Consider the following 21,384-nt stretch of genomic DNA (forward strand, 5'->3'; position numbering starts at 1 on the left):
CATTTTTGCGAATGCTCCATTTGAACCACTTCGATTTTGGTTTTTCGCGAGCGGGAATAGGTATGGACTCGATCGACCCAAATAATGCTATAATTGAGCAAGACTAATTGATTCTGGCTCCCCCACAAAAAATTTCCAGTTCCGCCCATGGGAGCGACACGGCTTGTGGAATTTTAATTCTTATCAACTGTTTAATGGTCCATTCTCGAGGGTTGAGCCTTCACCTCCGCGTCTTGCGGGTCGATCCGGGTCAAAGTGACTCGTCGAGGGAAAGCTAGACGTGGACACCTCGAGGGCAATCGAGGGGAGAGGCAGGAGGGAGGGTGTTACCTCCCAAAATTGTGCAAAATTTAAACTAGGAGCGGCGAAGGTATTGTCCCCTCCCTCACTTCAATTAAAATTTGTTCTCTTATCTATATCGACGGTACGTAAGTCGGCAATCACATAACTCGATTGTAGTGTCTAAAAATCTCCGCCACTATGTTATTTTTTTAAAGGAGAACAAAATTAACATCATTCCTTGAAGTTTTCGCAGAATTTTCTCCGCAGAGAGAAGAAAAATCGTGGCAGTTTTGAAGAATTTCCGTTGAATAGTTTTCCGTTTAAAAAATAAGGTATGACAGGAAGTATGCGACGTCGCAAACCGAGTTACGTGATTGCCGACTTACACCGTCGATATGTGGAAAATTTTGGTCAATTTCAGTCTAAGGCTCCTTTCAAGAGCTTTTCTGCTCCTCGAGCAAAGCAATATCTCCATTCAACAACCTACATACCTGTGTTTAAAAAAAAGGAGCGATTTCCTGTAGCAGTGAGATTTGGATATCTGTCAGGCCAATTCTCATGATTTTTTTTTTTTTTTTTTTTTTTTTTTTTTGCGAGCGCAGCAATGCGTCTGAGGATTAGCCTATTGATTGATTGGTCAGATTCGAGCCTTTGAAATTCCTGGATTCTTTGCTGCTTTGCGCGGTCTGACATTCATGAGCGGGTTAAAATGCCTCCCGATATTTTTGAAGCCCCATGAAATCCATTTGCGGATTCAGTATGTACGGTTCACATTTTCGACCGATCATCCCTCTCAGGGAGGGATTATTCGGACTCCTCAGGCTCGGCTGTATGAAATTTTAGTGAACACGTTTGTGAGGGTTGTTGCGTTGTGCGAATGCAAATACCGCAGAAGAAAACTTGAGACGAAACATTTACTTGTTCTTTGTTAACGTTTTACCTAGAATTTTATGCTAGAACTTTAGGCCGGCCTTCTTTCAATATACTTCGTCATTATTTCGTTTTTTAATGAACTTACAATTCCAGCACTAATGAACTCAGAAGCTCCAATTCAATGATCCTGACGCAATCAGTATCGTGAGACATATTTCCTGAAAGCTTAGAATCCTGCCGCATAGGGCTCCCTATTATAACCGTAGATTGATTTAAATTTCATACTGGACTTTTTGCTTTATAACTCTGCCTGCTGCAAGAGAAAATACACATATGTTGAGATGGGTGCTCAGATTCTTCTTAAATTGACCCCGCAACGACTTTACCGCATTCGTCGTTCTTGGATCAAAAGGTAGATTAAATTTCAGGACGGCAAACAATTAAAACATATTGGGAAAATCGACAATGTAGCGATAAAAATCAGCAATAGTTATCTTCATGGGTACAATAGGCAACGCTGGAATTAAGTAACAGAATAAGCAAGAGAAACAAGCAGAGCGCCATCAGTTAGTATCGCATGCGATGAGCAGCACTTCGAATTTCATCGTAACGCCTGGATACAAGTGATACAACTATTCGAACTCTACGGATGTCCGTGTTGCATACGCACAAAATTGAAGGCGTTTTAACTGTCCAGGCTCTTACCGCTTCACCCGGCGCCCGCGCTGCGGCGCGTGGCGCAAACGGTGGGCTTTACTGCCAGGATCCAAAATGCAGATAGCTTTCAATTCTTCGTTTAAACTACGTATAGGGCATCTCCTAGGAGTAAAAAGCTGCACACAGGCGTAGAATGTGAGTATCTTTTGTGCTTCAGTTTTGATGTGTTGAGCTCAGCATGATTTGTAGAGCAACTTTTCATGTCTAAGAGACGTCTTTGAAGTGTAAATGAAGAATTAAAGGCCCTCTGTTTTTATGGACTCTTGCTAGAAAGCCCGCCGCACAATGAAAGGAGCCTTTCAAAGAGGTTGGACATGAAATTTTCGATTAAAACTGCAAATTTTTGGTGTTATTTTCTTCACATTATAAATTGTATGAGGTGCTCCTTGAAGGGAAACCACCTCTAAAACCTCTACGTTCCGTATCATCGATCGGAGCTTTTAATGTTACCTTATTTAGTGTCTAGAGTCAAAATGCCTTCATTTCCGTGTGTATGCAACACGGACATCCATGGAGCCCGAATAGTTGCATCCAGGCGTTATAATGATTTAGTATCCGTTGCATGCGACCCTAAACTGAAACTTTGATTGGTTCTGCCAGTACAGGCGTTTTTTTCTTCTTTTTTCACTCAGCTTTGGTATTTTACCTTTGTTTTTTTGGCATTCAAATCCTGAATCAAAGCGTTCATTAGTCTTTTTTTAGTAAGCACCAACTCAATTGAAAAACGTTTTCCTCTTTTTCCTTCTCACATATTATTTGGCTATGAATCATGTGATGCTGTATAGAAAGCTGACGTCAAAAAATATGTATTGGCATCGCTACGTTTAAAAATCTCGCAGTATTTTGTCCTTATTTTGTGAGAAAACCAACCAAAATATATCCTTTGTATTTTCTTTGAACGTCACTAAATAGATGAAGTAAATTCACAAACATTTTAAGGAAAACCTGTGGACAATTTCCTTTCAAAAAATGAACTGCAGCGGTCGAAACCTACAATGCGCACAATCTGAGCAACCGTCAATATTTGTGATGAAATTTCATACATATTCACATGACTCTTACGGAGGACTTGCCTCAGCATATTTCAGTGGAATTGCCGAAAAGCTCACAGTGATGTTGAGTGTGAGGCTGCAATAGTGAAGCAACAGGGTTATATAATTCTGATTTATGCCTTTTGAACGTTACATTCAGCTTATTTCACTTTTGTTGATAGCCCGCTCGTAAACTTTGCACGTAAAAGAATGATACACTGCTATAAATGTACTGCTAACAATACGATAAAGGAAGGAGGTGAAATCAACAAAATGTCAAATAGTGTAGGTGAGCAAATTGAATGGCCGATGGGCACTGCAGCACCGTTGAAACATGTTTGCAATTTTACGTCAAAGCCACCATAGACTTCTGAGTGTTACCTATCGCTGCAATATTGTGGCAAACCCCTGATAGTACAGTAACGTTACCGAACATGAATGCAATGCCACGGCCAAGAAGGTACGACAATATACATTTAATATCAACATTATATGAGGGGCTTGGAGGACAAGGCGCATAAGTGCAGTTTTTGCTATTTCGAGATCATGTTTCAAATATCGAAATTACATGGATCCTCATGGCAGAAAGATAGTTCAAACTGCTTTTTTGATGCTTAAAAGTTGGACTTTGGGAGCAAATTTTTCACGGAATATGGCTTAAGGTTAGTTTCACGGGAAATCATTAATATCTCAAATTTTTCAAGAACTGCACTTATACGCCTTGTCCTCCAAGCCCCTCATATTACCTCAGCCTCTTATCTACTCAACGGACTCAAAAAAATTACCGCCAACCTTTAGATTGATTATTACCGTGCAACATCTTAACAACGCAAAGGTATTGACTCCCGGCTGTTGCGCCGAAACTTGATTACGTGAGGAGGAAACACGTGGGAAAATATTGACCAATACGGCAACGAAACGGGCACCCATCGGTGAAACGCCGGCCGGCATGAAATCCGTTGCTAAGTCAAAATCAACAAGCTGAGGTAACTGTAGCCGGCGATACAAAAGTGCGTGCTGTAAATACTTTATGCGTCGTTCTAAAAAAAATTCGAGTAACAATTAACTTATTCTTAGCAAAACAATTATTTTCATTTAAAAATAATCTTCCTACCCTTCTTGACTGCGATTACCTGTTGAACGACCTAAAGGTCAAAGATGGACGGAAATACCCTGAATGGACAAACGCAAGGCGGGACGGTATTTGATTTCCGAAGGGCGAAGTACAGCGAGGAGACGCATAAACTCCTGAGAGGTGAGTGAGCAACTAAGTAGTAACATTGGTGTAGTTGTAGCCAGACATTTTTTGGAGAGGAAGGGAAAGGGTATAGTAAGGTTGTTCATTTTGCGAAGTATTTGAGTGAAGCATTGAATGGTCACAAACGGTCAAATTCTATTCTCGGCGGTCCTCTATTCTCAGTGGTCTCCTGCTGAGAATAGAGGACCCTTAAAACAATGTTTCTAACGCCAACAAGATTTACCTACATTGCGTCAACTCCGAAAGGGAAAGGTGTCCAGCTGTCTATCCGACGATTAAATATACAAGCCATAATGAAGTCACAAACATATTTTTTTTTTCAGAGAACATTGCACTGCCACCTCCCGCAATATCATTGCGAATGTTTAAGGCACAATAAGACTGTTCAAAACATGTTCTTCGCATGTTTCGGGCATAACATAGACTGTATAGTCGTGAGGAGAGTGGGATTGCAACTTCTCATTTCAGATACAACATTGAGGTATTACCCCGATCACCAAATCAAAAATTAAGCACCCGTTCATGAGTTCGAATATGGCTCGTTTTTCTTAAGGCTCCCTGTTTTTCTATTATAATGCTCTGAAAGTAATATGTGTGCTAAATAATGTAGAATCGATTCCTATATTCGATAGGATAGTCGTCGCCTTTTACTTTCATCAATCAGTCCCCTTCACGAAAGTTACTGCATTGCCGTACGCGAGCGAGCAGCGCGCAGCAGAAGGAAATGCATAACGCCTTCAACTGTTTGAATAGGCAACAAAGACATCAGCAGAGCAGTATTAGTTGCATCCAGGCGTTATAAAGCATCGTCCCGACGCGACGCGTCCGTGTCGTGTCGCTGCGTTACGTTTTGGTTTTTGGTCAACAACGAGATGGGTATTTCCTTGTTTTACCGGTGCCCTGTACAACTGAATCGCACTTTTTATTTAGTAACATAGAATGTATTTCCCGTTGTCGAGGAGAAACGAGTTTCAAATTGTTATTCATGTATAACATGTTGTTTGGTGACTAAATTATTATTTACGTGTGTTTTAGAGCTACTGAGGGAAAGTAGATTGTCATTGCTGAATAAGAGGAAAGTTCAAGAGAGCATCCAGAAGGGAGAACCCTTACCATTTCTCCGAAGACCTGCCTCTGCGGATGAAAGGATCAGTAGTAAGGATGTCATGATGAGGCCGAAATATGTTCGGCGACGCCCGAAGGAACTCATCGTAAAGTCCGGCGCATATGAAATGGACACTTTTGTTCCATCAAACTACAAATGTAAAGAAGAGATATTTTTTATACATCCGTATTTATTTGAGTATCACGGAAAAAATTAAATTGCAGATTTAACAATTCAATTGCTAAAAAAAGTGACTGCAATGTTTCAATGTAGATTTTACAACACAAAAATGCTACTTTAACCTCCCCCGTGGTTGAATAAGCTTACAACAGTGGTTAAAGTAGCATTTTTTTGTTGTAAAATCCACGTTGAAACGTTGCAGTCACTTTGTTTTCAGCAACTAGATTGTTAAATCAGCAATTTAATTTTTTCCGTTTAGGAACTGGAAAGTGGGATTAGGAATGTTTCCCTCTGAAATTGAATAAGTTGTTTCCCGTGATACCCAATGACCCCTCTTGAACTCGCTCCACTGTTTTCTGTAAATGAGTGAAAATACCACTATATATAGTGTAATGTAAGTCGGGAAAAACGGGAGCCTAATTCTGTTTCAAACAAGGGAAAGGATATGTTGTATTTAAATCGAAGGTCATTTTGATGGCTTCAGTAAAAAAATACGCATTTCTGATGGCAACCTTGCAAATCTCGGTTCATACTCTGTTAAAAGAAAGGATGAAGCAGCCATAAAAAACTACGGCTGTTTAATTATGATAATATTTGTTTAATTTTCTGAAAATTTTCTTCACTCATTCTAAGAAATTCACAGAAGATTCCAAGGAGATATTATGGTAATTTTTTTCCGGAAAAATTAGAGCGCAATCTGCAGAGAGTTTTAAAAGTTGCAATTGAGATACGCTCTTTTTTTACCTCAGCCATCGATTTTTCGTTTACCAATAATGACCGGTTCAGTTAGAATTAAAATGACATTTTTTAAATGCTCAATAAAAAGTTTATACCGTTGAAATATAATGCCTAGATACAAATTTAGAGTAAAGCGTGAGATGGTTTCAAAATTGGTTTGAGAAGAATCTGTAGATCATAAGCTAAAGTTGCAACGAGAAGCAAAATCACGGTAGAGAAAAATAGGGCGTTAATTTTAAAACCAACTGCCGTCATTAGTGACGAAATACTTCCTAAACCCGGCACTGTAGACAGCTTCTTGTAGTGTAAAAGTTATTTTTTGGATTCCGCGTTGTTTTTCGCCCGTTGATGATCGATGAGTTACGTGTACAGCGATTTGTTCAGCAAACAAGACCTTTTTAACAAACTTGTTTAAACTATTGCTCGTCTCAAAACTCTTTGGTCGTCATCAGGCATATCGATGGTGCAGTGACGATTCTTGAAAGTTGGCAACCTATTTTTCCTCAATTTAAATGTATGTAAAACAATCGATTCCTAGCAAGGCAGCTCGCCTCACCTAAAATCGATATGTTTTAATGGATTTAAATAGAGGAAAAACAACAATGTGCCAACTTGCAAAATCGCCGCTGCGATGATGAAAGTGCCAGACCACATTATCTCGATTTGCAATGTTGCAGATCTCATGCACCCATTACTTTTCTGAAGAAGACCTGATCATCGTTTTGCACAAACTTTTGTTCAATATTTCTTCGTTCTTTGAGATTTTTCTCTAAAAATTTTGCGCAAATAATTCAAGTATAGTATTTTCTTTAAAAAAAAATAAAATATGAGGGACATTTCTGAACATCGCAATCGAGATCCCTGGTTTGGTAGTTTTACAATACAATAAAATGTGTTAAACAAGATTTTTCATGGTTTGGAGTTTGGCGATGTTAATCTTACAGACTCTTAGATCCAAGTTTTATCATTTTTAGTCATTTGTTTATATATTTATTTTATTTTTTGTTTTGTTTATTTGCTAATTTTGGTTTGGTTTTGTTCGCTAAATTTTAGATAACAATGAAATTGAAAAAGAGAGGCTTCAAAGTATGATGACTTACGGTGAAATCGTTTCTCAAAAACAGATTGATCTCAGAAAACGACAGCCAAAACCTCGCGAGGATAAAGATCCACTCGCAGGAGAGACGGATGATGAAAGATTTTTGGAGCGTAAGGATACCAATAAAGTATATTTTGAAAGTATAACAAATAAAACAAAGTAAAAAGTATAACAAGTAAAACAAATAAATGAGTTCAGCCCAAAGGTTCAACTTATGAACCCTTAGATGTCCCAGGCCCCCCACATAGGGGGGGTTGCCGGGACTCCAGCCCCGAGGCCCAAGGCCTGGGGGGGCACGGTAGGCGGTAGGGCCTCCCAGAATCGCAAAAGTTTCCATTTGTATTAACAATCTGCCGGCAAAAGTAAAACAATTTTGTTGATTGAGATTTTGCTCGAGGCTCAGACATAGGCTTGCGTCGGCCCTTGGGATAGCATATCCTTTGCCAAAGCATTGTCCTCATCTAATTTCAGATGTATATTTTTTTGTGCAATAAGCTGAATTTTTAATATGTTTTGATCTCCTTCTATTTTCCTTCTCTTTCATCAAAGGTAAAATTTTACCCACGTCGGAACTGATTTAATAGTTTACTTCAGGCATTAAAGACCTATTTAAGTTTAAGATAATTTTTTTTCTATTTATATTTAAAAAAAATTATACGTCGAATATTGTTTTTTTTTTTTTTTTTATAAAGGCTCATTACAAATTTTCAAACAACTGCAATTATTCTGAGATTTTGAAAGGGCAAAAATCTTGCATACACTAATATAAGTGCGGAAATAGCGTGAAATTACTCAGATTGGAGGCAAAATTTTAAAAGATTTTCGGGGGTGGCCCCCCGAACCCCCCTAAGATAGTTTACTAAAAGGGGGGCCCACCGATGAATGTGGGGGACCTGGTTCCGGCTTTTTGAATGGCTAGGTCTGGATACAACTATTCGTGTTCTTCGGATGTCCGTGTTGCATACCAAACAAATTGCAGGCGCTCTGGATTTCTTTAGCAGATCGCACGACTGCGGTTGTTAGTTCTGAAGGGTTTTCCACGTTGAATTTACAGTCGTGTTTACCACGAAGTCCTCGGTGTTCGAAAGCGCCGTGTGGCATAACAGTAACGTTGTCATATGGTTGAAATTTTCCACCAAAAACATTTCCACAAAGGCATGCATCGCGATTTAATTTAATTTGATTTAATTTACTGGCGATAATGTTTCCGCATATTGCACCATGTTGCAAAGTCATAGTGCCACACGACTTATCAGGCCCGGTTTTACATATTTGCTGCTGGGAGAAACGGGAAAATTGCTGTCGTTCCTAACTTGCGTGGAACGTGAATAAGTCGGGGGGGGGGGGGGTTGGGTAGAAGAATGAGCTCCGGAAAGTTTGAAAATTACTACTACCCACCAACGCAAAATTAGAAAGCCCTTTTCAACAGAAAAAATGTTTTAAAAAAGTAAAAAAGTTTGAAAAATGCACTAATAGAATATAATTTGCCGGCGCCTCATCAAAAGTTCACATGGAATACCTACTGTCTGTTAAAAAATATTCTGGCTTAAAATTTCTTCCCTATACTTATGAATGTAAAGTTACTTTTTTTGAAGAAGCGGGGTTACTTTGTTCCTGCGAAAAATAGTTTTTCATAACCCGCCATACAATGCTCTGGTTTCTAGCCATCATGATTTTCGAATTTTGAAGATTTGACTGGAATGATTTCCCCTATTACTAAATTTCACAAAAACCGACAGGAGCCGAGATAACATTTTAGGCCACGGCCGCCATCTTGGGTTTACGAATTTTGGAAATTTGACTAAAAATTTGAGTTTTCCGTCGAAAAATACCACGTGATACCGAGTTTCGCCGAACTCGCCTAACGAACAGAAACCGAGCTAGCATATTAGGCCACGTCCGCAATTTTGGAATTGAGAACTTTTAATACTTGACTAAAAATTCGAGTTTCCCGTCGAAAAGTACCCCTGTTTCCGCGGTTCACAAAGCTCTACAACGAACAGGAACCGAGATAGAATTTTAGGCTACATCCAACAATTTGGAGTTGAGAATTTTAAAAAATTGACTAAAAATTCGAGTTTCCCGTTGAAAAACACCATATAATACCGCGTTTCACAAGACTCGAACAAACAGAAACCGAGATAGCATTTTAGCCCACGTCCGCCATCTTCGATTTGAGAATTTCAAAAAATGGACTAAAAATTCGAGTTTCCCGTCGAAAAATACCACCTGACACCGAATTTCAGAAAAATCCATCGAACAGGAGCCGAGATATCATTTTAAGCCACTTCAGTCATTTCGGATTTTCGAATTTTGAATTTTTTGAATTTTGACAGATTTTGATTTAAAACGCGTAATACTCAAAATCGAAGCTCAGATTCGGATTCCTCGTAAAAAATCGATGCGATTTCATGTATCATACCCTGACACCGAGTTTCACAAAAATCCATCGAACAGGAGCCGAGATAGCATTTTTAGCCACGTCCGTCATTTCGGATTTTTGAATTTGGAAAATCTAACTTAAAACGCGTGATACCAAAAATCGAAGGTCAGATTCGGATTCCTCGTTAAAAATCGATGCAATTTCATGTATCATACCCGAGCATAGCGCGAAGGGAAGAGACGTAACGTAGACATACTGATTCGAGCATATGAATGCAACGTGGCAACATGGGTAGTGCTCAGTGGGTCAGCGGAGGAGGAAGAATAAGAATTTATCGCGGAGGAATTCCTCGCGACGAAACCGAACGCTTAGCCGGCGCTAAGTGGCGCCTCCCCGTTCGGTTTCACTCGGGCGACAGGCGGCGGCGTAGTTCAAACGGGTGGTATGACAGAATCTATACTCGTCGTTAAACCTTTTTCCTTCACGCTATTCTAACATATGATACATGAAATCTCATCAATTTTTCACGAGGAATCCGAATCTGAGCTTAGATTTTGGATATTACGCGTTTTAATCTATTTAAAATCGTAGGAGAAATTACAGAATTGTCCTTGAAAATTGATCACACATTAGTGTTTTTATACGTCATTAAACCTCTTTCCTTCACGCTATTCTAACATATGATGCATGAAATCGCATCAGTTTTTCACGAGGAATCTGAATCTGAGCTTAGATTTTGGATATAACGCGTTTTAATCGATTTAAAATCGTATGAGAAATTACAGAATTGTCCTTGAAAATTGATCTCACATTAGTGTTTTTTTACCCCGTTTTTCTTCTGCGTTCACGTAATGAAATCAGACCAACAGTTGACTCATCAACTAGTCTAGCCTAATCCCCCAGAATCGGTCTAAAGGGCTACTGCTTTGAAGATTTTTATCTATTTTCAAGATTTTTAGTATAAATTGATATTTTTAGTAACTGCATTTCATTTTCTTCCGTCGTCGGATGCTAAGAGTCTCCAGTCTGGGCATCCGCGAGTTCAATGGCTCAACTTCCTTGCCATAGACGTACGAAAGAGGAGTCCAGGGAGGCTTGGACCACCCTAGAATTGAAAATAGTATCATCTGCCCCCCCCCCCCTCCAGAAAAAAATTTCCAGGTGTTTTGAATGCAACAATCCGAAAGTATTTTGTGGTAAAAGTAAAAAAAAGCCTAATTATTCTGCAGAAATTGATGGAAAATCTCCGTCATGGGAGCTTCAAAATGCGTCCAATACAAGATACAAGTAGATTAAAAATTTTAAAAATTTCCCAGGGGAGGCCCCCGGACCCCCTCTGTGCTGGGGGCCCGGGCCTTAAGACTGGTACCAGGGCCCGAGATAGGATGTGGCGGGCCTGAGATGTCCACGACTTTTTAAAGGAAAGCGAGGTCCTCAGCCGGGTCAAAGTGAGCGGTATTTAAATAAATTGCTGTATATAAGTTTGTGAAGTATTGTTAATGTTGTTTGAAGTACGTTTTTGAAGGAAAATGAATACTTTTTCTTTAAAATTTCAACTTTTTGTAACATACTGTTGCTTTCTCACCTCCTTCCTCAACCGACGTATGTAACTTCCCCAGAGGGAATAGTCGGGCCAATTTGACCCAGCTTGGTTTTCCTAGGAGTAGTCGTCAAAATCAAAGTCCCTGGCACGCGATACAACTCTCGTAAATATACCAATTTTTAAACGTGCTCTCTTCAAGGCGATGGAGATACCTTTAATTTTTTTTTCATTTTTCAAAATGATAATAGATTTGGACACATCACAGTATATTTTGAGCTGACTCAATCCTAACTCTTCTCAAATCTTCTCATGAAACGCGTGGCGATGTCAGCTCAGAGACAACTATTCGTGTTTGATGAATGTCCACGTTGCATACGCGAAATTGAGGGCGCTATGGCGTGAGGCGGGTCCGTACAATGCTACGCTCTATGCAGCCAATGAGGTGTCGCTCGGACTCGGGAGAAAAGTTTAAAAATGAGGCCCGATTACGTCTCTCCTACCTTCGGCCGTGGTGCTCGCGTAGCCCTTGAACAACCGCTACGATAAGACAAACAGAGACAAACACAATAAGGAAATAAAGCAAGGGAAAGGACGCGCGTTGATGACGGCGCAGAGATACAACTATTCGTGCTTGATGGATGTCCGTGTTGCATCTGAAAAATTGAAGGCGCGATGTCGCGAGGCCTCGTAACGCTCTGCTCTATGCTGCCAATAAGATGCCATTCAGATTCGGGAGAGAAGTTAAAACACGAGGTCCGAGTACGTTTTTCCTAACCGCTTTAAAAAATGAAGTCGAGGCCAAAATTCTGGAACAGCACAATGAATATGCATATTTTCGTAATTTTCCGTTTTGATTTCCTCCTCAATATCATGATTATTTTGATACTCGTAGATTCCTAAGTTTTTACTATCCTCTAGAGGGCTGTCCATAAATTACGTAACACTCTAGGAAGTCGAGGGGTCTTATGTAATTTGCTGACCGAGCGTGACGATGGAGTGGGGGGGGGGGGGCGGGGGGTGCCAAGCTCAGCGTTTTGTGACAATACTGGATTTCAACTTATGTTGCTTCATTTGGCACTTGATGATTTTTTCCCTTTTATTTACCTCTTCACTCAAAATGTACTATACATAATGATGAAATGAATGGCATAATTTATGGACAGCCCCTAGGAGGTTTTCTTTTAAGAGTATACCCATTACAACAATTTAAAAGAATAATTAAGACCTGTAATACATAAACCGATTATGAGATTTTTACACTTATAACAATAAATATTGCTCCTGCAAGATGTTTTAACACTCAAAAATCGAATCAGTCAATAACAGTAACATGTTATTTATTTTTTCCTCTCTCGTGATTTGCAGTGCTCGGTGGAATAATGGACAGGCTCGATTTTCTTCAAGAAATGGAGCAATTTGGAAGGGCAAAACTGTATAGATTTGAAATAGGTCAAGAAATCGCTGCCCGCTTTCGTCTCATGAAACTAATCGACCCTGAAAGATGCGCTGGTCTGGACAAGTATCAAATATTGAAAAAAATGACTGATTCAAGTTCATCCTCCGGGTTTTCCAGTTAATATCATCACTAAAATTGACACTCTCTCACTCGTCTCTAAATATATCGAATTAAATTTGCATTCATATCTGTTAAGATTTTGTAAATTTTCCATAATTTTGTATCATTGCGAAAATAAACATTGACGGGTGACTCTATGTATCTCCTACGCCATGCAGCTATGCTTCGCATATAAACAAGGTAACAAACTTCCCACTCAACTTACAATATGCTTTTAAGATAAGTTGTGTTCTAACTTCATTTTCTATGCATAAGTTCATTCTGCCGAAGTCGAAAGTTAAAAATTTTATTGGCTATTCAGAAGAATTTGAGAAATAAGTTATTTATTTTATTTAACTGAAAGACCGTAACAATAAACAAGGGGGGAAAAATAATCCGTGTTTGGTGTACAGGAACACGTATAAGTAGGTAGGTAAACGCAGGTATATAGGAACACTTAAGATCTTTGATTGAAAAGGTCAATACAATGGTTGAATTCTTGAAATCAGGTGACATCTTACACCTTCTGATTGTCAATAATTCTTTAAACATTAGACGGTCAGATGCTTGAAACGAATCTTCGGTTTGGATTTTCTACTCAGCTTTGTCATACCACCAATGCGCCATTGCAATCTACGATTAAATTTGCACACATTTATTCAAGAGGCCGCAAGAAGGTGCGAAAAATTTAATGAAAGTTATTGCGTTATACATGGATGGTTAAAATTAAGTAGAGTAATCTTATTTTATTTTGCACTCTTGGTCTTTTGAAGGATCATTTGTAAGCGTTGATTTGAATCCCAGTGAAGTCAACAAATGTGTTAATCCGACTGTAGGTAAACTTATATTTCTTTCACATTCACTGATAACTTAGCCTCGCCATCCGCATAGTGTTAACCCATTTTGCTTGAGATTTTGATATATTCGGTTCAAAAATGATTCACAACACATTTACTTACTCTTTTGCGATGAAAAAGATAAGATTTGCAAGCTAAAAGATGCTGTTGATTGATTTTGTGACGTTTGAAACCAACCTCCTTATTTACGGCAACAGTTACAGCAAAAAATACGGTACCGCCAAAACAACATTGAGGGTAAGACTAGCGTGTTAATTCATTTTTTGTCCTCCCAAGAATTTCTCCATGAGTGATCGCATGCTTGCAAACTGGAAAATATTCATTAAATACTTACTTAATTGGTACATTCCAGCAATTTCATGAGAGCTTTCATAAACAATATTCTCGTAACTTTATTACTTCCGAATCAATTGCTTTGAAATAGATCTTTTTTTCCTATCACTTAAAATTATTTATTGAGCATGAATTTGTAATGTAACATGAGGAAATTTTGTTTGTCGGCTTAAAAATGGGAAACAATAGTAAGACGAGCGATTAATAAGTAAGGTCTGTGCATGCAGATTTCATTCGTTACTTAGGCACCTTGCCTTTATTTACTAAGGAGGACCAGAAAAATGCTGGGTTGTGAATACTTAGTTCTCTTCTTGAAGAAACGTTTTGAGTTGTTCATATTGCTCGTCATCAAGTAAACTATCACGTCTATTTTTGACCTGTTTTCCTAGTCCAACTAAAGATTTGGTGGTCACTTTATTCGTCTAATAATTGTCTTTTTTTAAATAAATGCCAATACTTACACAATTTTGAAAATCACTAGAGGTCTCCTATAGACTAATGAGTTTTAAGCATGTTGTTATTAATGATCGGAAAATCGCTCTCTGATTCTTCTTTTTTTTTACCGAAATTCACCAACATTTATGACTAAAATGAACTATTGCTCTTACCTTAGTAAAGACTTGACTTAAATCTATTATAGTGAACTTCCCAGGATGATCCGTGTCAATATAATCTGGCTTTGGAGGCTCCGTCCCATCCTTTGGACTTTCGCATTTTTTCAGATACTTTTGAGCCTCTTCCGCTTTGATTTTGTCCAGTTTTGTACGCGTAGTATTTGACATTGCTCCCAAAAAATCAAGTAGTGCGCGACTCTACAATGCATAATTTAACACTAACTTATTATATTAGTCTCAAATTTGTGCGAACATGGTGCAGCCTCCTGAGTTTCTGTGGCCTAACGTTTGCTTTCGGCGGTACTGTTCCGGCAGAAATTACGATGACGAGAATGTTTTCTTGGAAAATTATTTCACGAGGTTGCGGAGAAGTAAGATAAATATGAGCGTTGGGGGGGGGGGGACTTTTATACTGCACCCTTGTATTTGGAGAGGTTAAAATGGTTCCAGAATCAATTTATTTTCTAATTTCAGATTTCCATGCATTTACAATTTCAAAAATCATCCAATCTCAGGAGGCGGGGTTCATAATTTTTGAAAATTTTATTTCATGCGGGGAGTATTACAGTACGTTCTTAAACCTTATTTGAGATGTTATTGCACACTCAAAGTTTTTATGAATTGCCAATTGAATTACTCCCCCCCCTTCCCACCAGTGACAATTCATTCTTATTCGGCTAATCCACGGTGTAGGGAAACGGGTCATAAACCATGTGCTTTTTATTTTTTTATTTCATAGTCTGAAAGTACCAGGCCTGTAGATAACGTGGTGATTTATTGCGTATTTTTGGAGCCAAAATCATGGACAAGCCCCGCTTTTAAAAAGTCCGAGGACTCACAGGGATTTCAAAAGAACCGGACCGGCGGGAAAATGATGGGAGCTAGTGAAAAGCAGCTAGAGTACCTATATAGCGAGAGTATATGGACAGATCGCTTCATGGAGGGCTTAGGACCCAAAAGTGCAGCCACCCTTCTAACCAACTTCTAACACACAAACACTGCCTTTCTGCAGATTCCAATCCTATTCAAGATGGCCAAGAATGTACAGAAATGAGCTTTCTTCCGCAAAATTGAGTAAATTTATGCAAAAACTGAGTCAAATACGTGCTTAATAAACGACGGTTCTTGACAATAGTATTAGTAAATCGTTCTGGATAACTGAAATTCATAGGTTGGCTGCATTTCTGGGCCCTAACTTTATTCGCAGAAGCATCGGTGAAGGCCTGATGGGTTTTCGGAGTTTCACATCTGTCCATACTCTCGCTATACAGGTACCTACTCTAAGAGGAGCGGCAGTCATCTCTCATTTTTGACTGATGTCTGTTAAAATAAAACTTATTTCAATGTGGAATTGTTGTTTGTTTACTACAGACAATACAAATTATATTCGATGCTTTGACTTTGAAGATATAGTTTCAACTTTTATATTGTTTTTATATGCGAAGAGTAGATAGACATTTGACGGAAATCGTATAGAAACTCGTGCTCGGCTTAAATTGGTGCCGGCTGTCATCATTCGGTTCGGCGCGAAACCGAGGCGTTTTAAATTTGCGGAAAAGTTGCGCTTTTTGAACTGTGTATATTTCTCGGCTTCTGAGTTACTTGTTTGCGTTTTTACTGTGCACATCGCGTTTTACACGTAATTGGCTCTCGGAAAAATATATTCGCAAGTGGAATTTTGTTCATGGGTTAGCGACCCATATTGTCAAAGTGGATTCTAAGCATTCGTAGAATGGGAAAGTCTCAGTCAGGTGTCAATATAGTTGCAAAGAAATCGCTTAGCTCTACGCTCCACAAATTACTGGAAGTTCCTTTGACTACATGAAACAAATTTTAACACGGTAGGGCTGCACATATTTTGGCGAGATGTTTATCCCTTGAGTGAGCTGGAGCGAGACGGACCCTTCTCGCCATAAAATTTTCGTCTATAAACTTCCCATCTGACTGATTGTGAGTGAATGAACGATTTTTGTAAGCACTTACTCTCGATTCTGGATTTTTCAGTTTCTCTTGCATCTCTTTGTACCTTGGATCGGTGTTCAGAGCGGAGAAAATTCGACCAGCATACATGATGTAACCGAATTTATCCTTATCCTATAGAAATTTACGCAAAATAATACATTGAAATTATGGGAGGAAGATAATTTGATCCAGGTCTTAGACCGGCAAAAACTAAAATTCCCTACATCTCGGCCAGCAGGGAAATCATTAATAATTATATCATCTCTGAAATGAGCCAAAAAGGTTTCCTTCTTTAGGCTAAATCAGTCTAATATGAGTAGGTAGGTATCCTTTGACGTTTTCTGGCGAGAAAATTGTGAAATCCACTTAAGCGTGGAATAGAATACGTCAGATGACTTGCGAGTTTATGTGTGTACACCACTACACCACCTCAAATCTACTGTGTACATTTTAAAATATCATGCTGCGTGTATCAATTACGCTATCCTCTGACTCATCCTCATATTCCGACCAAGTAGAAACACAGTTCAAAAATTCCTGTTTTAATGGCATATGCAGAAGTTCAGGGGCGTAGCTAGGAAATTTCTCTAGGGGGGCCATGGGACCACCTCTCGTGGTGAAGAGAGCGGGGGGGTGAGGAATGGAGGATCCCGTTTTTCTGGGGGGGGGGGGGGGCACGAGATTTCTGGGGGGGGGGGCAGGCCCCCAGGACCCCTTACCTACGTCCACGCAGAAGTTGCAGCCCCGGAAACCTGCTTTAACTTTAAAACACTTTTTAAAGCCCTTTTTTATTTTTGGATTTTTCCCTGTAATGTAGTTATATCGTGAGGGTATAAATTCCTTAGAGCAGAACCATTAAATTCAAGGTACTTTCCCCACTTCTAAGCTGTTGTATACAGTTCTTCAATTTTTCCCCACCTTAAATGTCTTTGCCTGATTATCGCATACATGTGCATTCACGACTTTGAGATGTTAGCACTGAAAAGGATATTTTTGAATTGCGTCGTTTTTCTTAAGGAGTGGCTTAACGTGTAAATTCATTATTAATGGAGGAAAGACATAACCATGCACGAATCTCAATTGCAGTGTTAAAACATTTTTGCCTGCTTTACATTTTTTCAAGAGAATACTGCCTGGTTTTTTCCCACGAAACCAAACCATAGAACATTATCGAATAAACCGACAACAACTGAACGCAACTTTGTACAAAAACGATGAGCAGGACTTCTTTCAAAGTGTAAAATATGACAGGAGATATGTAATGTCGTAAACTGAGATATGTGGTTTTTTGTACCGGAGATGTGTGCAATTTCCGAGCTTATTTTCTAAACGGAGAGCTAAATAAAATTACCGAGGCCAAATCTTGTAAACTCTCAGGACCAGCACCAGAGTTTCCCGTGCTCTCTGGTGCTTTGGAAGGATACGCATTCCGACCTGAGTCTAACGTCATGTTGTGTTGTCTATTGGGAAAAATTAGTTTTTCACCAGGTGAGGGATGCGCAAACGTGCGCTCAAGCGACACGACACATGCAGACATGATGATAAGATAATGCATGTTAACATTGATAAGCTATCTGCAACCAAAAAGAAATCGAAATCAAGATTAGTCGATAATTTTCATCATTTGAGTGTTACATAATGAACAAAAGTTTTCTACCTAAAGCAAGAGTTTCGAAAAAAATCGTGTCTCCGTCTTTACGGAGTTGCCCCAGTCATATGCCTCTAAAAATCTCCTAGAATTAATGTAGCTGCATTAGGCACTTATGTTTAAGATGTCGGAAGTAATAAAAAAAACCTGCCCAGTGAGCAAGCAAATGAAAGTTTTCATTTCCATGGACTAATCTGGAGAGACCAATATCTTCGTCACGTGCGACCAGGGTCGGACTGGCTCGCATCTAAGGGCGTAGACCCTTGGCTGGTTAAAGGGGCGTAATGTGATATTTCCTGGTAGGGCATTCCCTACGTGGAGAGGGGTTCAGAAAATTTTGGCAAATCAGCACAAGTTTACGCTATTTTCAGGTTCAAAGTTTATTGATCGCACGGAGTAAAAATTGCAAAATTGAACGTGAAGCACAGCATTGAGAGCTCACGCTTCGCGTCATCGCGCCTTCAATTTTTCAGATGCAGCACGGACGTCCATCAAGTACGAATAGTTGTATCTCTGCGCCGTCGTAAACACGCATCCTTTCCCTCCCTCTTTTTCCATATTGTGTTTGTTTCCGTTTGTCTTATTCGTAATGGTGCTTCAAGCACTACGTGAGTAATACAGCCGAAGGTAGGAGAGATGTCTTCAGGCCTTTTTTAAACTTTTCTCCCGAATCAGAGCGACGCTTCATTGACAGCATAAAGCAGAGCATTGAGAGCTCACGGTTCGCGTCATCGCGCCTTCAATTTTTCAGATGCAGCACGGACGTCCATCAAGTACGAATAGTTGTATCTCTGCGCCGTCGTTAACGCGCATCCTTTCCCTCGCTTTATTTCCATATTGTGTTTGTTTGCGTTTGTCTTATTTGTAATGTTGCTTCAAACTAGAGCAGAGCATTGCGAGTTCACGACTCACGGCATCGCGTCTTACATTTTTCATATGCAATGTGGACATCCATCTTGCGCGAATAGTTGTATCGCGTTTAAATTTTAGATGTCTCTTATTTTTGAATGTCAAGATAAATTAAGGTTAAGTTTACCCGAGCTATGCTATGGTATGTCCAAATCAATATTCATTTGAAAAGGAGGAATAATGTTTAAAGGTCTCTTAAGAGGTCTATAAAGGATGAGTATGTCTAAACATCGAACCGACCATCGCTTCTAAGGGAGTTACACATAGCAAATGAAGGAGGGGGATGATAAAGCGCCTGTATGTCAAGAAGAAGGTGAAAATTTCATAAAAAATTGTTTGCGCTTCAGAAAGTAGTTCTTGGACCTCTGTTCACCACTATCATGCGTTAAAGCGCCTTTCTTTACTCCTAACTCTCTCTTCTTCCGTTCATTCAGGAAATTTTTCTCACATATTCTCGGTCGTAATATTTTTATTCTTCTTTTTTGCTGTCTGTATAAGAGGGGCACGTTTTCGGCGCGCAAAAGGGGCGTATCTGCCAATGGCAGATTGGCCTTATGGCCAGTCCGAGCCTGCGTGCGACTTACTTTGATGCCTTTCAACAATTTAAATTGATTTTTCGACCGTTTTTGGGCATTCTCGAGATTTGCCATCGTGTTATGGTTGATTTTTGCGGTACTTTTTAAAATAGCTGAGTGGGTCAGAGTAAAAACTCAGCATTTTAAAATGTGTGCAGCGTTAGATTAGTGAGAATTTGCTCGAGATATAACCCCGATGATAAAATCACTAAGATATGACTTGCGTAAATGAGGACTAAAAGTTGAAATTCAAAGATACTAACTTACCGTGTTTTAAATAAGAGATTTGTGTTAAGAAACTTATGAAGTGTTAGCATGAGGCTAAAAGTTGAACATTATTTAAACGTAAAGAAATGCCACTCTTGCTGCTGCTGCTACACACACGAGCAGATGTGTATCCGAAAGACTTATGAATTTAGGTGATATGTTTTGTGTACATAAAAAGAACTTTCACTTCCTACAACATTAAAACTCGACGCCCAAATCAAACTTTTGATTTGAATGATAACGTAATCACAACGGTCAATTAATAACGTTGCTGCCCAGAGTTCTTCCCTGGGTTTACGAAACCCTAATTTTCATAAATGGCTGAAAGAGGACTGCGGTGCGACTGTCAAAATCACCAATCATAAGTAGTGCTTGGACTTATTTTACCTAGAATTTCAAGTTTTCCACATACGTTTGAAGAGGGGCGAAGTCGAGAATTTTGTGATTTAGGGGTGGCAAATATTCAATGATTTATTCCCTACGTTATAATATATCCATTGGAACTTTAGGCCATCTAGTATAATTAGCTTTTAAAAATTGAGGAATGTCTAAGTGTGTACCAGAATTGTACATGAAATAAAGAGGCCTATAAAGATTCTTAAAGCTGCTGTTTCATTTTACTTGAACCTGACAGGACCAGCAATATTTAATTAGTTAACTGTCCAGTGCCCTCTCCCTCCCATCTTGTTTACTCGCAATTTGCCTTCACTCTACCGAATGGACACCCTGGTAAAAATTGGCAGTAGAATCTCTGTTCCAAAATACCATAGACCTACAGCCGGCTGTAAGATTTCCAATAGCTTCTATAACCGGTAACACAATTTCTTATAGCCTTTTATAGCCGATGGCGATTAAGCAACAGCCTGGCGATATAGTGGATGCTAAACGTTATTAATTACGAATGCTAGGACTTAATGAGTTTTTGGACTACCGCTCTCTTTTTGGGCCGCAGTATCTTGATTTAATTTGCGAGGAAAGCTCCGTACTTTTGAAGGATGCCTGCCATTCCTAATATGTTGGAGCGCCTTCAATTTCGTATGATACCGTGCAATATCTCTGGTGTGAAATAGTTGCTTCAAGCGCCGCTGTACGCTGCGGCGCGGCGGGCGGGCAGCCAGCTCAGCCAGCGCTGAACACGCATTGGCGCCTACAAACCTAACAGGAATACTTCACGCATTGCGCAATGCGTGAAGTATCCCTGTTAGGTTTGTAGGCGCCAGTGCGTCTCCGCTCCGCTTTGTATTAGGCTCTAATATTTAATATCGCGGAGTCAGCGTTTTTCAACTCATGACTGAAATGTTTGCACACTCTGTATGGATTATTCTCATTTTAATTAAGATGGAAAAAAAATATGTAGTAAAGGAAAAAATATTGTGCGTTTTGTAAATATTAAGGTGATTTCGTACAAACTTAAGGATTTACAAAGCGCAAGAATTTATACACAATTTCTTATAG

At 39.3% G+C, this 21,384-nt stretch overlaps 2 protein-coding genes across 6 annotated transcripts; one reads left to right on the top strand and one right to left on the bottom strand.

Annotated features, from left to right (window-relative positions):
- Positions 1-872: 872 nt before the first annotated feature.
- On the top strand, positions 873-12,955 carry LOC109035044 (UPF0193 protein EVG1). The gene is made up of 4 exons (XM_072297996.1): positions 873-4,158; positions 5,197-5,424; positions 7,238-7,393; positions 12,575-12,955. The coding sequence occupies exons 1-4, from the start codon at positions 4,062-4,064 to the stop codon at positions 12,784-12,786; spliced, it is 693 nt and encodes a 230-aa protein (XP_072154097.1). The 5' UTR covers positions 873-4,061; the 3' UTR covers positions 12,787-12,955.
- On the bottom strand, positions 7,395-20,166 carry LOC109029972 (uncharacterized). 5 transcript variants are annotated; one of them, XR_011899490.1, is made up of 5 exons: positions 17,882-18,104; positions 16,552-16,662; positions 14,563-14,766; positions 13,799-13,929; positions 7,395-12,015 (listed from the first exon to the last, which is right to left on the bottom strand). XR_011899490.1 is itself a non-coding variant. In XM_072297997.1 (5 exons), the coding sequence occupies exons 2-5, from the start codon at positions 18,083-18,085 to the stop codon at positions 13,873-13,875; spliced, it is 576 nt and encodes a 191-aa protein (XP_072154098.1). In that variant the 5' UTR covers positions 18,086-18,104; positions 19,930-20,166; the 3' UTR covers positions 13,092-13,872. The 5 variants fall into 5 exon arrangements, 1 of the variants encoding a protein (XP_072154098.1); XR_011899487.1 differs by having other exon boundaries at positions 13,724-13,929; XR_011899489.1 differs by lacking the exon at positions 7,395-12,015 and adding an exon at positions 13,092-13,397.
- Positions 20,167-21,384: the final 1,218 nt, after the last annotated feature.

This window comes from Bemisia tabaci, chromosome 3 (assembly GCF_918797505.1).
Source record: "Bemisia tabaci chromosome 3, PGI_BMITA_v3".
Lineage (NCBI taxonomy): Eukaryota > Metazoa > Arthropoda > Insecta > Hemiptera > Aleyrodidae > Bemisia > Bemisia tabaci.

What these genes read in the sequence shown, in the direction of transcription:
- LOC109035044 (XM_072297996.1), top strand. Translation starts at nt 4,062, where the DNA reads ATGGACGGAAATACCCTGAATGGACAAACGCAAGGCGGGACGGTATTT. An exon ending in GACGCATAAACTCCTGAGAG is followed by an intron (nt 4,159 to 5,196) that starts GTGAGTGAGCAA and finishes CGTGTGTTTTAG; the next exon opens with AGCTACTGAGGGAAAGTAGA. An exon ending in TGTTCCATCAAACTACAAAT is followed by an intron (nt 5,425 to 7,237) that starts GTAAAGAAGAGA and finishes GCTAAATTTTAG; the next exon opens with ATAACAATGAAATTGAAAAA.
- LOC109029972 (XM_072297997.1), bottom strand. Translation starts at nt 18,085, where the DNA reads ATGCATTATCTTATCATCATGTCTGCATGTGTCGTGTCGCTTGAGCGC. An exon ending in GTTTACAAGATTTGGCCTCG is followed by an intron (nt 16,663 to 17,881) that starts GTAATTTTATTT and finishes AAATTTCTATAG; the next exon opens with GATAAGGATAAATTCGGTTA. An exon ending in TGAAAAATCCAGAATCGAGA is followed by an intron (nt 14,767 to 16,551) that starts GTAAGTGCTTAC and finishes TATGCATTGTAG; the next exon opens with AGTCGCGCACTACTTGATTT.